The sequence below is a fragment of the Colias philodice genome, chromosome 2 (assembly GCF_061535455.1).
Source record: "Colias philodice isolate Cphi_HAF_F1 chromosome 2, ilColPhil1 Martin Lab GWU primary, whole genome shotgun sequence".
Classification (NCBI taxonomy): Eukaryota; Metazoa; Arthropoda; class Insecta; order Lepidoptera; family Pieridae; genus Colias; species Colias philodice.
This window is the reverse complement of record NC_143087.1, coordinates 11,047,081-11,060,546: the sequence shown is the minus strand read 5'-3', so window position 1 is coordinate 11,060,546 and position 13,466 is coordinate 11,047,081. Positions and strand designations below refer to the sequence as shown.

Genomic DNA, 13,466 nt, shown 5'->3' with positions numbered 1-13,466 from the left:
ATCTAATCCATATCTCGTTATCTTTAATTCATTAAAAGCTGATAAAATAGCAATCTGAATGCAACAGACACACCTTACAATTAAAATTGCATTAAGACCGCAAATAACGACTGTTAATGACGCTAATGCATTTGAATAGAAAAAAGCTTCGTAATATAATTTGAACGAGGTGCAAATTTACCAGTTTTTTGTTCAGTTTACAATTAGGAAGAAATGTCTGGTCTATAAATAGAATATTTTATCTGACAACGGATTTGCACAATTTTATATCAATAATAGATACTAATGTGTCATGCTGATGTTGATGAAATATCTTTAGCTAACTATCACTGGTTTTAACAAATAAAAGTGAAGATATACATATAAATTGTATAGGAAAAAACACAATTAACATTAATTTGTACAAAAATTTAACGTTTCTTTGCGTTTGATTATTCTGAGCAAATACAGCAACATTCGATAACAATTTAATAATGCTTACATTTCAATCCATAATCAAAACTTCAAATAACCCAAATTATCTTATTACAAAGAGCACAATAGGACACAATAATGCCAGTGTTTAAATTTCACCCCATTACCCTGAATGGGGTTGCAATCTATATTTCGCAAAGCCATGAATTCGAGCATACTGTCGAGGCGGAACAATGAATCCAAATAACCATTAATATGTAATAAATACTATGGGGCAATAAAACCGTGTCGTGGGGGACAAACAAACAAGTGTACAGAGGCAACCCTAAACGCCGCGTATTGTTCGGAAAGGCCCAGGCGTGAAATGACCGAGGGCTTGCGAACGTCGCCGATCGAAGCCGATTGGTTCCACTCCGAATGCCGACAGCTGCTGCGTTTCAGATATAGGGGTTGCTCTTCATTAGTGTAACTTGTCTCATCTCTAGATGGATGTTTGTTTTGGACAGCGTGAGTTTGTGCTGATGGTTTCTTGATGATCTATGGATTATTTATAAATTTAAAGCTAATCGGGCTTCTCATGTAGTAACTGTTTGTACTGGATATAATTTGTAATGTACGTATAAATTATAAATGTTACATGGTCGTTTTTAAAACTATTTTATGTAAAAATAATTATTATTGGCACTCAAATCAGTTTTGCAAATATTGCAAAAAAGTATAAATCAAAGAAAGCAGACAACGATTTTTAATATTCGTATAGCTAAATAATTTGAAACACGTATCTAATTGAATTATAAACACAGCAATAGTTATCGTAAACACGTCACAGACATAATAATAAGAAGCATAAATAACGTTGCAAACGCAAAACTAAACAAAGCGAAAAATGTAACGCGCGCCCGCGGATTAGTGAAATGGTAAAAAAAGATTGGGGTCTCTCCGACCCGACGTGTTAATTACTAGGGTTGGACGAGGGTAACAGATGAAAGTCAATTTGCTGCTATGACATGATACGGCCCATTTCATTGACGACAAGTGTGGCACCTGTGCATTTTCACTGGCCCAAGGGTACCCTTTGTGATCTTTAAACAAACAATTCTATTGCGATAGCCTTTTGCGTGTTCTAAATTGGCGAGCTCGTTTTCATTTTTGTCAATGTTTTATTGGTCGTTTCATAGATAGTATTTGATATATTTTGGTGGATGTATTTCACTGGTTTAAAAAAAATGTATTATGATGTTTATTTTATGTTAACGTAGCATTAATTAAATAATAAATAAATTTATTGGAACAAAAAAGTAATTCATTAACTTAAAAATTAATCTTGCAAGAGATTTTAAGCATTATGAATTGATACCTTTTAAAAATGTAATTACGTTAAATAATTATTTATAATGATTCTTATAGATTACCCATTATCATTTAGTATATTAAACAAAGTAGGTATATCCTCTATTTCTACCAAAGTATATTATAGAGGATATGTAATATTTACAATAAAATCTTCTTTCACAGATGAAATCAAATTCGGTATCAACCGTCTGGTCGGTGAAAGAACAGACGAAGAAGACAGCGAGTCACACAACAACGAAACCAGAACAGAAGACATCTCCCCCACTTCCCAATGCGGGAGCCCTTGCTGGGCACCGTCCCCACAATCCCCTCGATCTGTCCGATCAACGTCACCAGAACTAGAAGTTGATTCTCCCCCATCATCACCGCGACGACCGCCAGACTCCTCCCCACCGCTCAAACGGTCTGAAGCATTTTCTGTTAGCGCACTTCTAAGGCCAGACGCGCCAAGAACACAACCACACAGACCGTTCTTATACCCACCATTGCCTTTCGCGGAGTTTTTGCGAGATGCAGGCAGTCTGGGTCTGCCAGGATGGGGGGGTTATAGCAATCTTTACTTGCACGCTGTGCAAGCGGCTGGGCCGGAATTGTTACGGCTTCGAGCAGCTGTTTTGGGGAATCCCAGTCCGCTGTCTCGACCACTGCCTATTGGTGATGTGTATTCTTGTGTTAAGTGTGAGAAGATGTTCAGTACTCCACATGGGCTGGAGGTGCATGCGAGGAGATCCCATAATGGGAAGCGGCCATTCGCTTGCGAACTCTGTAGCAAGACTTTTGGACATGAAATTAGCCTTAGTCAACATAGGTTAGTAAATATTATTTATAGTGGTTATACAAATAGTTAAATCTACCCATTTAAAACTTTATTCTTCAATTTATCAATAGATAATAATTACACGCATTATCATTTGCTGTTGAAAGGTTCGATCATTTTTTTTATAAACTGCAAAACTTTCAGCAAATAAATGCTCAACTTTTTATAGCAAAAACGTGTATAGTTTGTTGTACGCACATGTTAAATGTGTTTTGTTATTATTCCTCTATCACCATCTCAATTTGTTCTTTGGTTTCTAAGCTTTTAAATTATTTTCGAAATATTTTCGCAATATAAAAACTAACACTTAACAAGCTAACATAATTGGCCTTTGCCAGGGCTGTGCACAGCGTGGAGAAAGTGTTCGAATGCAAGCAGTGCGGGAAGACGTTCAAGCGGTCGAGCACCCTATCTACCCACCTCCTCATACACTCTGACACCAGGCCCTACCCCTGTCAATACTGCGGCAAGAGGTTCCACCAGAAATCTGATATGAAGAAGCATACTTATATACATACTGGTAAGTTTTTTTGGATAAGACAATGTACACTTGAAGTGTGACCAATGGTGACCACTCACTTTGCGAAAATCGATTTTGTTAAATTGATAGTGGCAGGAGAAAAATAGGGTATCCTTTAGAATTTCAGCTATTAAAATTAACAAGTCAAATCACACTTAACACATAATTTGAAGTACCTATTTACTTTTAATATTATACCTACGTTAAATAATGAAAAACCAATAGTACCTACGTTTTACAAACAGTTACCATAATAATTAATTAACAATAAAAAATAATAAATCGAAAATTGTAAAATGAAAACATTATATAATTTAAACGAAATCTTGCAATTAATAAATCATAATCCTACCTAACACACTAAACACTCCACAAAGGCCAGAACATAAAACAACAATTACTCAACATATTACGCAAATAGCACCACAATAATTCAGAACAAACTCCTTTAAGAGGTCCATTTACAATATAATTCTCGGAGACTCTGTCAAAACATCTTAAGCTCCCCCTCACAATAATTAATGTGCATTAACACCTAAGACGAGGGGCGTTTTATAATTGTAGACGGGGTGAGACGCTTTGCGGTTATGTACTAAGGATACACTGCTTTGACGACGTTCAAATTTGTAAGGATATCACTGCCTACTGAGATGTACAGTTTTTACTAAGCAGTTGCAGAAAGGAAAGGTAGAAGTTAAAGAAATGATCAATTTAGATTGTTTTGAGTAGTGTGAGTTGATAAAAGGACAACAATATAGCAACTACACATATCCTAGGGATAAGAAAATTTAAAAGGATGCAAATAAAGTTGTGGGTGAATATTTCGTGCCATATGAACATATATGAAACTAGCGGTCCGCCCCGGCTTCGCCCGTGGTACATGTTTACGTTTTCTCTACATAAAAACCATCCTCGTACTTCAAGGAATATAATAAAAAAAGAATTATCGAAATCGGTTCAGCCGTTCTCGAGTTATGCGCTTACCAACACATTTTGCGATTCATTTTTATATATAAGAAGAAGATAGGTTTAATACAAGACAGTAGTTTAATACAAGAGGTTTTAGACAAAACAAAAAATAATAATACCATCATGACTTTGTTTACGTCCGACATCTTATAATTATGTATTCAGAGTCACTTCACAACAACCAAAAGTTAAAGTGCTTTACGGACTCTTTCTTACCTCGTTGAGATTGTACATGAATATAATATAATGTGGTCGGCCCATTTCACTAGGATTCGCACTCTGGTATATTATAGCTAAACCTCAGGTTTTAGTAGCGGTTTTCGTATTACAGTACGGTTATGATAGTTTCAGTGAGGCGTAAATTAATATAATAGTTGACAATTATTTGCCCGATACCATTGTAATGTGTTTGTTTAAATTCTTTTAAGTCTAAAATGCATTCTTTTCGTTACAATATGCTTTCTAATAATCTATATTTAGATAACATTGTCAATTACGCCTATGTATATATTATGTTACGATAAATTATTTTAAGTAGGAGTACCAGATTTTTAACGTTTCATACCTATATTACTTACTTTACCATAAGGTATACGTATTCCATTTAGAATATTGAGTTACCATCTATTCATACGTATATAACATCTGTCTTATAAATATCTACAGATTAAACCTACAATACGATAATCAAAACGACAAATCGTTACAATACTAAAAGCCTGAAACCCTTCGCCATCCGATGTTTGATACGATTTACCTACCGTGAAGCCTTGGGATGAATAATTCAACTTATGTTCCCTTGTTTCCTTAATAATGACATCCACTGTTGGGGGCCGATGTTACATAGCTCTGAAGATAGTTGGAAAACATAAAAACTGTTTAACCTATATGAGCAAGTTGCACGTGTATTTAATTCAAAAATAATTTACTACAAGGAAGAAGGAACCTACAGTTAAAGTAATTTGTTTACTCATGTTTAGTTCTCCAATAAAAAGACTCTATCGCAAACATTTTAGTCTTCGTGATTATATTCAATAGATCTAAAAGCAAATACTACAAACATTAAACCTGAATACACTATAGTCCCTTTTATAATAGCTATATAAACTACTGATAAAGCCTACAATGTCACTAAATAACTATCGATTTTCAACCACTCTATACAGATTTCGTATAGTATATAAGGAGATAACACCTCCATCTTTGAAAGTACCTACTCCCGTTCAGTTCATTTAAGATTAGGGTGGTTCGTGATTCAGACGCATAGATTCACAGTTTTATAGCCTCCCACGAGTGTGAAAGGGATGGCAGATAACACAATAGCAGACGATAGGGACAGACGGTTTAGGGTTTGTGCATTTATGTTTTAAATTGCTTGACGTGGAGATCGTATGTGTCTCGATATAGACTGAATGAATAAATAAATAATTAGATTTTTCTGTGTCTGAAAGAAATATGTTTAGAGTTGACATTTTTTATGTTAAAAATAGTCAATCATTTTCTAATCATCAAAAATGGTACAATTGAAAAGATTTTAAAGATATAGTGAAAGAAACATAAGGTTTTAAATTACGAGTAAAAGACGAAAAATACAACGCTATATTATATACTAGCTTTCCGCCTGCGGCTTCGCCCGCGTTTTTAAAGAAAAGCCGCATAGTTCCCGTTCCCGTGGGATTTCCGGGATAAAACCTAGCCTATGTTACTCGTGGATAATGTAGCTTTCGAATGGTGAAAGAATTTTTAAAATCGGTCCAGTAGTTTATGAGCCTATTCATTACAATCAAACAAACAAACAAACAAAATTTTCCTCTTTATAATATTAGTGTAGATTACATAATATGTAAATTCAAAATGACTTTAACCATCCAAATGTGATATACAAACATACACCAAACGGTACCTGATCCCTCAGTAAATAATTCACAATATTACCCTGGCATAGTTGCGAACGGTGTTTTAATCAGTGTCCCAACTTCTTGATTAATGCGCCCCTAACAATTTATCGTGAAAATTTTATAATTACGTGCTAAATTAAGTGGAAGATTAGTCAATGTCGAGTTGAAACCGCGAGCTGCGATCTGTCACCCGTCGTAATTTTATTGGGTTTCAAGTTTGTTATCAATGATGTTTAGGTTTTGTGGTTTTGATGTGTTGGTGTCGTGAATGATTTTCATTGCCTTGATATTTGTTTTTTTTTTTTAATAATTTGACGCAATACAGTGAAGTGAAGTAAAATAATTTTATGATTACAATAAAAATAAAACTACCACGCGTTATTGCTAACTCTTATTCAATTTTCACAGATTTCGGTCAAAAATATCCTTAACATTAGTTATTTTCTAAATTCAACAAGTCTGCATTTTAAAAGTTTTATGATTTTATATCAATAGTCGTCCATTATCTTTTACACTCCTGAAAAATATAAATATGCTAATAGTGCATTTACCTCAATGACATTTTAATTTGTGCGTGCAAAAATAAACGTCCAAGTCTACATTTGAAATGCAGTCTACGTTTAAGAAGACCTCGCAAAAATGGCCACCAGTCAGGGATGAATAAAAATTCGAAATTAAAGTGCTTGAATAATCGTCTGACGGTCGGATCATGAATGTTTGATTGCCTGAATGCTGTTAGAGCAATTTTTTAAAACTCTTCCTTCTCTTAATTAGTCAGGGGATAAACAAGAGGCACATTAGCTCTCTGTATAATTACGAAGCGGGAATATTTCAAGTATCTTGCTTTTATTTTTCTCTTTACCGCGGCTTGCGGTGAAAATTCAGAAGCATTTGCAAATTGGTTCCACTGTTATGTGATTAGGCTTTTTAATTAGAAATCTGATTATTGGTTACATTTGGGGTATTAAATGGGATTGTGGTCGAGGTAAACTGTAAAATAAAACGTAGAATTGCGTGTTTTTACCAAATTTTACTTGTAAAATTAATGGATTTGATAAAGGTACATAATTACAGTGGCCAGCCATTTGTAAGGATAGTAATCAAATCAATTTTAAAAATGATCGTCGGACGAACCAAGTCATCCTTTCTTCATTCCAAAAATTCAATTTTATAAAAGTAAAAAAGTCGTTTAACACAAACTTTTATAAAACCAAAAGGCCAGCGAATTTCCATTCAAAAAAGATTGTAAGGAACAAAATTAAGAATATAAAACACTTCATAATTGCGATTCTCGAGCCAAACGATCAACTTTTATCTCACAGGCCCACTGATTACTTTTTAAAACCTTTCCTTGGAAATAAAACGGCATCATTGCTTTAAATTTTCTTTTAATTGGTAGTTCGATTGTTGGGGATCCCTGAGCAAAAATAACGAGACTTTCCTGCTGATTGGAATAATATGCCAATGAGATTTGGAAAAATCGATGCGCAACTTATTAAAAATCGGAAATACATACTTATAAAGTTATCAATCGCAATACTTGAATGTTTAAAATTTCACTATTGATTGATAGCTAAATTTCTTTCCTATAAATAAAAACAGACTTGAATAAGAAAGAAATCATAACAAAATCGATACTGGTCGTAAAGATAGAAGAGAATACGACACAAACAATTCTAAAACTAACGGTCCAATCTCTCAAAACCAATTCGCCATACAAGATTCTAGTCTTAAAGTATTCTGTCCACACAACCTTCGGGGTGGAAATCTAAGCGCGCCATAAGGAAGAGGGGGAGGTCAAGGGGGGGCGGGAGTGAATCAAGGAGTGCTACGTGCCTCGAGTTTAATTAAAGACTGAGGACGTAGGGTACTTCGATTTTAGTGGCGTTTTCTTTTAATTCTCTCAACGCTATGTTCTGTTTGTAATCTACTAATAGATAATGTGATTTGATAGTTGTTTCGCTTATGCTGAATACTTATAGTAATGTGTTTAGTATTTTAATACAAATGTGTATAATATTTTGCAGTTGTAGCCTAATTAAGCTTATGTCCGGAAGCTGTAATTTTCCTTAATGTTAGTGGTCGATACGAAGTACTTATCATTGTCTAAAGTTTAGATAATGTTATTAAATTCGGATAATAATATTATATGCAATATCTTGTTATTGTTTCTCGTTAATGATGTCCTATAATTTATTTTTATTTTCTTCATGAATATTGCTAGTTTTACCTTACACAATGATAATTTAGGATATTGGATTAAGGCACACGATGACGTATTCAACAATAAAATTCCGAAACAAAAACAAAACGCTGAGGAGCTGTCAGATTTATTTCCAGAATTTTCGTCGCACGTAACTCGATACGCGCGACTCGAGGGATGATAAGAGAAATCTCTTCGTGATTTTTTCACACGCGAAAAACTGTCACTTGAATTTGTACATCGCACTTTCCCATACAGCATTAGGTGGTCCCGAGAGAGAGGGATAATTAAATTAATGTCCTCAGCCCTCTTTGGCCCCGCGTTTCGTGCTGGTAATATGACACCTGCATCGTTTCCACTTGGTACTGATGATTTCTTTGTTGTTGGTATTTTCTTAGTATTGATTAGATAGTTTTCACCTGGTGCATATTGTGGGTTACCTTATTAGTAGTGTTTCTGTTCTATAGAATTATAGGTACTCGTTTCTGTATTTAGTACCTAATAGTGAAGAATAAGATGAAGAATAAACTTGATTCATTTTCAGCCAGTTTCATTATACAGGAATATTTTTTTGAAAAAAAAAAGACACAGATTTTGACTCGATTTTTTTCTGCGCAACTGATTTTAAGTGACAGTTAAAACTTTGGCATAGTAGGTACTTTAAAAAAATCGTCATTTGCGATTTTATCAAAACTTGCACTACCACACTCGGACGTTTTTCTTCACGTTCGCGCTTCTACAAACTTACACAAAACAAACTCAACCAAACTCATCAATTAAAACATGACAATTCCATCAAGTGATCAGGTCAATATCTGATTTTTTACCACAACCACTCCTCCATAACGAGCTATGAAACCCGAACCGCGTGGCATCGCACGCGGCATCTAATTCAATAAACACATTATCACGATTAGCTACTGAGACCCCCCGCTGCGTCTAAAACGAGCCCAGAGGGCCCAGTGCAGCTCCCTGAGGTACGCCTGATTCCGACTGATTTGCCCGTATTAATATATCCCATTCAAATGACCCTGTCCGTTGGTACATGGAGAAAGTGTGTTAGAACATTTGGGTAATAAACTGTTATGTCAGTAATTTACATTAAGTCATAGGCTTGATAGAGGTCAAGAAGAAAGTTTTGTTTCTCAAATATAGTGTCAGTAATGTGACAAATTCGTTAAAATTAATTTATAACTAGATAATGATACCCTTACCTTTATTTTTTGCAGCTTCATATATTCATTATAAAAGAATAACGTAATCACTGCCTAGTGCCTACCCTCATTCTTCTATCGATTACCAAATGATGTCACGAAAATATTAAAAACAACAACTAAAACAATCAATGACTCTAATTTCAAAAAAGCTCCCATACTTTTAAATCGTATTACAAACAAACGCATCCTTTTTAAACAAAGTTGAATTAATTGAACAGTCATTCATAAAACAAAGTTATTATCAAACTTCCGATTCTATTTAAAAACTCCTACTGCATTGTATAAACACGTATAATGAATCATAATGAGTATCAATTATTATGACCTATAATACTAATGTTGCTGTTAAAAATAAAAACTTGATGAAGCAAATGAAATTGGCGGTGTTTCAGTCCTAGTTAGCTTTAGCACTGAGTTAAATTCGAAACAAAAATTAACTGTCTGAATATTTTTAGATTTTTTTGAAATTGGAATTAAAACAAAAGACGCATTATTTAAAAACTCATTACTCATCTGTTTTAAAAAGTAACAATTTGAGGGCCACGTCATCATCGGGTTTATGCATTTATAACCTTTATTCTCAATCACTAAGGTTCAAAGTCCAATTGCTATGAAACTATGAAGGGTGACCTTTAATTTTTTTATATTAAGATCTAAATTGGGGTTCATTTAAAACTGGTAGCAATGCATTCTGGGTCACGTGCATAGCGCGTGTCATACACCGGCACTCTGTGATTATTTAAACAATAAATTTAATTTTAATCCGATACCGACGTTTTATTGAAATGCACTATTATTACGCCATCTGGTGAAAATAATTGCGTTCTCTGTTAAATCAGTAAATACTGTTCAATAATGTATTTCGTAGTAAGTTAGCTTCGCTTGTTATCTAAAATCTAAGTCTAAAATATATTTACCTACGTAGAAAAAAAAAATTCTATTATTTTAAATTTTACAGTGTCAAAAACATAATGAAATTTATTGTGTCACACATCTGTCAATTAAGAATTATCCTTTATCAAACAACATAACTTTTTTAAATAAACTCCATGCTGGTTTTAAAAATAAACCTCACATTCGATAATCAAATTGTTCGTGTTTTGATTGGCCAGTGCGCGCCGCGCGCTTTTCAAGTGTTATGATTCGTCGATGACAATGGCGGCAGCTGTCAAGTGCTTTCACAGAGGCACTGGCTTCAAACCATACAGCCAACACTGCAGTACTATAATGTGACGTAATAAGTTCTAAAATTCAGTAGCAAATTCAATTGACAGGTCAGATGTGCATAAAGTGTTTGAGTGTAAGGAAAATATTGCCAAATGTTTATGAAATCTTGTTTTTACAGTAGCTAAACAAAGTAAAGCTTCATTATAGCGAGACGACATTTATTTTTATATTGTTATCTTCTGCTATTCCTTTAAGATTTTCTCCGTTCTCGGCACGTAGGCCACACGTGCCTTAGCGAGGCAGATTTGCAGTGGGCGGGGGCATTGACCTCCATACCTAACGCTGTAATCTGAAGGTGAATAGTCAGCAATTTTCGTTGAAATTTTCTGCTATACTTTGTCAGAAATGTTTTGCGCATTATTTAGAGAAATCCTTGCTTCTTTAAAAAATATAGAAGCTTGGTAAATAAAGTGGATGACCGTATGTACAATAAATTTTATATAATATGTAAGTTTATTTTTATTTTATTCGATAATAAAAAAGTAATTCTGTAACAAAACTTTATTAATTAAAACAATTCGTATTCTTCATGGTATATTGCTTAATTATGCACTTATTTTAAAATTATGTCAAAAAATATAGCGTGTAGATAAACGATAACAAAATATATAAGATAGTGTAGATGTACAATTATCTCTATAATAGTCAACCCTTTAAGCGGTTGAAAGGCAATTTATTTTGTCATACTTACAGTATTAGATTTGACGCGTAATAACCGGGATTAGCGGTGTAGGGTGTCAAATTGTTTGAATTCAATATCAATAGGGCATTGTGAAGGTATTATCTCGAAATATATTTAAGCTCTATCTGTGGTATTAAAAAAATTGCTCATATGGTGGTGAAATTTACGACTAACACGAATTTTTATTGGACAAATAGGTACATGGTGATCATGATTTTCTCTATTTAAACGTTGAAAATAAATGAATAAATAACTTCCCTCATAGTACCTACAATGATTAGCACATTCATGTAACATAAACTAAGTCTAAAGTCCGATTGCCAGTGAAGACTAAAAAAATGTCTTAGAACGCAGAAGGCATTTCATCTATATGCTTTTATGTCAGAGCAAGCAAAAGGCCCTGATGTTAAGTCACACCATGTCCATAAATACTAGTAAAACTGGTCTATATACAATCCAAAATTTCCCAGATAGGACTTAAGTAAAAAAACAACTGACCATCGCACCCAATCGTCTAATGTTATCCTTAACATTCGCAGCGCCCGCCACTTAATAACTGCAAATTGGTGGCGTCTAATCCACTTAACAGTTGACTAGCGAGAGCCCTCGACTGCACTCGACCGCGCCCCGCCCAGCAATTGTTTGTGCCGCACTTGTTCATTCATTTATGTTGTATTTATAAATGTGTTGCTTCATAATGTTATTCAATGTGTTGGTCGGAAAATCGGTTTGTGAAGTGTTGTTACGGTTTAGTGGGTATATGCGGGTATATGCGTGTACCAAGTTTGCGGGCAGTTTTGATAGGAAAATGGGAGAAATGCATACGACTTCATCAATGTTATTCTAGCATTCTTTGAAATAAGTTAACACTATAAATAAAATGACGTTAAAACCTTTAAAAATCAATTAAAAAAACACATTACATTAATTTTTTAATAATTTCTATCGTCTATTCAAAGTAGATACTAAGTTTTTAAGATTATCATTAAGAAAACCTTTCACTACCACAAACTAACCCAACATAATTGTCCAAAATCTATCTACCTACAAATAGCAAAGCTACAAAACAGCATCAAGTATTAAACACAACCTTTTCGCACCTCGTAATCAAGTGTTAGTCGTAACATAAAATGGCCGACGTTTGGCGGGAAGCGGTCAAGTATGCAGTAAGATTGTCCCAACGGGATTGTTCAAAACAATTCGAGAATGTACGAGTCACTTCTGTAGAAGCGGGTATGTCGCAGTCACTTCACTTATTGCGATGTTCGGGAGAATTATACGGATGGAATTTTGTGATTTTGCGAGCAGACGAACATTATAGTTGCGGTGCTAAATATCGGATGACTGTTGTTGCATTTTACATGGACGTTCTAATGGCGCGCACATTTTGAATTTGGAATGTTGTGCGTTCTAGAACGTTGAATTGTTTTATCTATATTTTTTAAGGCGAATGTTCATCTTATTCGATGTAGGTATTATTTTATAGTCTGTGCAGTGTAGGTACATAGCGATTGTCATTAGATGAATGAAATTTTTTATTAACTGTAATTCATTTCAAGGAAAATTGGCTTGCTCGTTAGGAAGTTGTATTAATATAGTGTATGTTTACTCTTGATTGACGTCATACTCATTATAATTATTTACTATTACAATAACGAACATATTTGAATTAATGCAATTAATACTGATTGTGTTTTGTAAAAGCGCATACGAGTAAATGCAAGGACACTCAGACACATTTATGTAATGTTTGCCTGAAGCTACGATGAACTTATTTATGATATAACTTATTTAATATTTATCCTATTAGTTATGTGGAATCAATGTATTTACAAGATTTATAGACTTCCAGTTTTGGATGCGGTATATTACCACTCTCTACACTACACTTAATTCCTCAATACCAGATCCGTTGTTCGTAGCTCGTTTATCGAGGATCGCCCGGAATGCCACCGTCACCCCCCTTATTGCTTCGCGACAATTGATGTTTGCTACCCCTTACTTGCTTTCAATATTTGGTCTAGCCATTGTCTCCAACTATTTAATAAACGTCCCTCAGTTAACTATGTTATTATTTTAAGTCAAGATGGAAGATACTAGTCATTCTTGTTATATATTTTGTAGTGGTGACTTTGTAAAAACGTCAATTCTTATTACAGATGTGGT

At 34.2% G+C, this 13,466-nt stretch overlaps 1 protein-coding gene and 1 long non-coding RNA gene across 2 annotated transcripts in view; both read left to right on the top strand.

Annotated features, from left to right (window-relative positions):
• LOC149490773 (uncharacterized) overlaps window positions 1–13,466 on the top strand; it is an 819,148-nt gene that overhangs the window by 689,609 nt on the left and 116,073 nt on the right. The window lies entirely within an intron of this gene.
• The window catches only part of sens-2 (zinc finger transcription factor senseless-2), a 55,284-nt gene that overhangs the window by 24,611 nt on the left and 17,207 nt on the right, over window positions 1–13,466 (top strand). Inside the window, exons 3-4 of the mRNA XM_089709226.1 lie at window positions 1,930–2,575; window positions 2,923–3,104. Of these exons, the coding sequence (XP_089565352.1) occupies window positions 1,930–2,575; window positions 2,923–3,104 (828 nt within the window). The remainder of the gene's footprint in view (window positions 1–1,929; window positions 2,576–2,922; window positions 3,105–13,466) is intronic.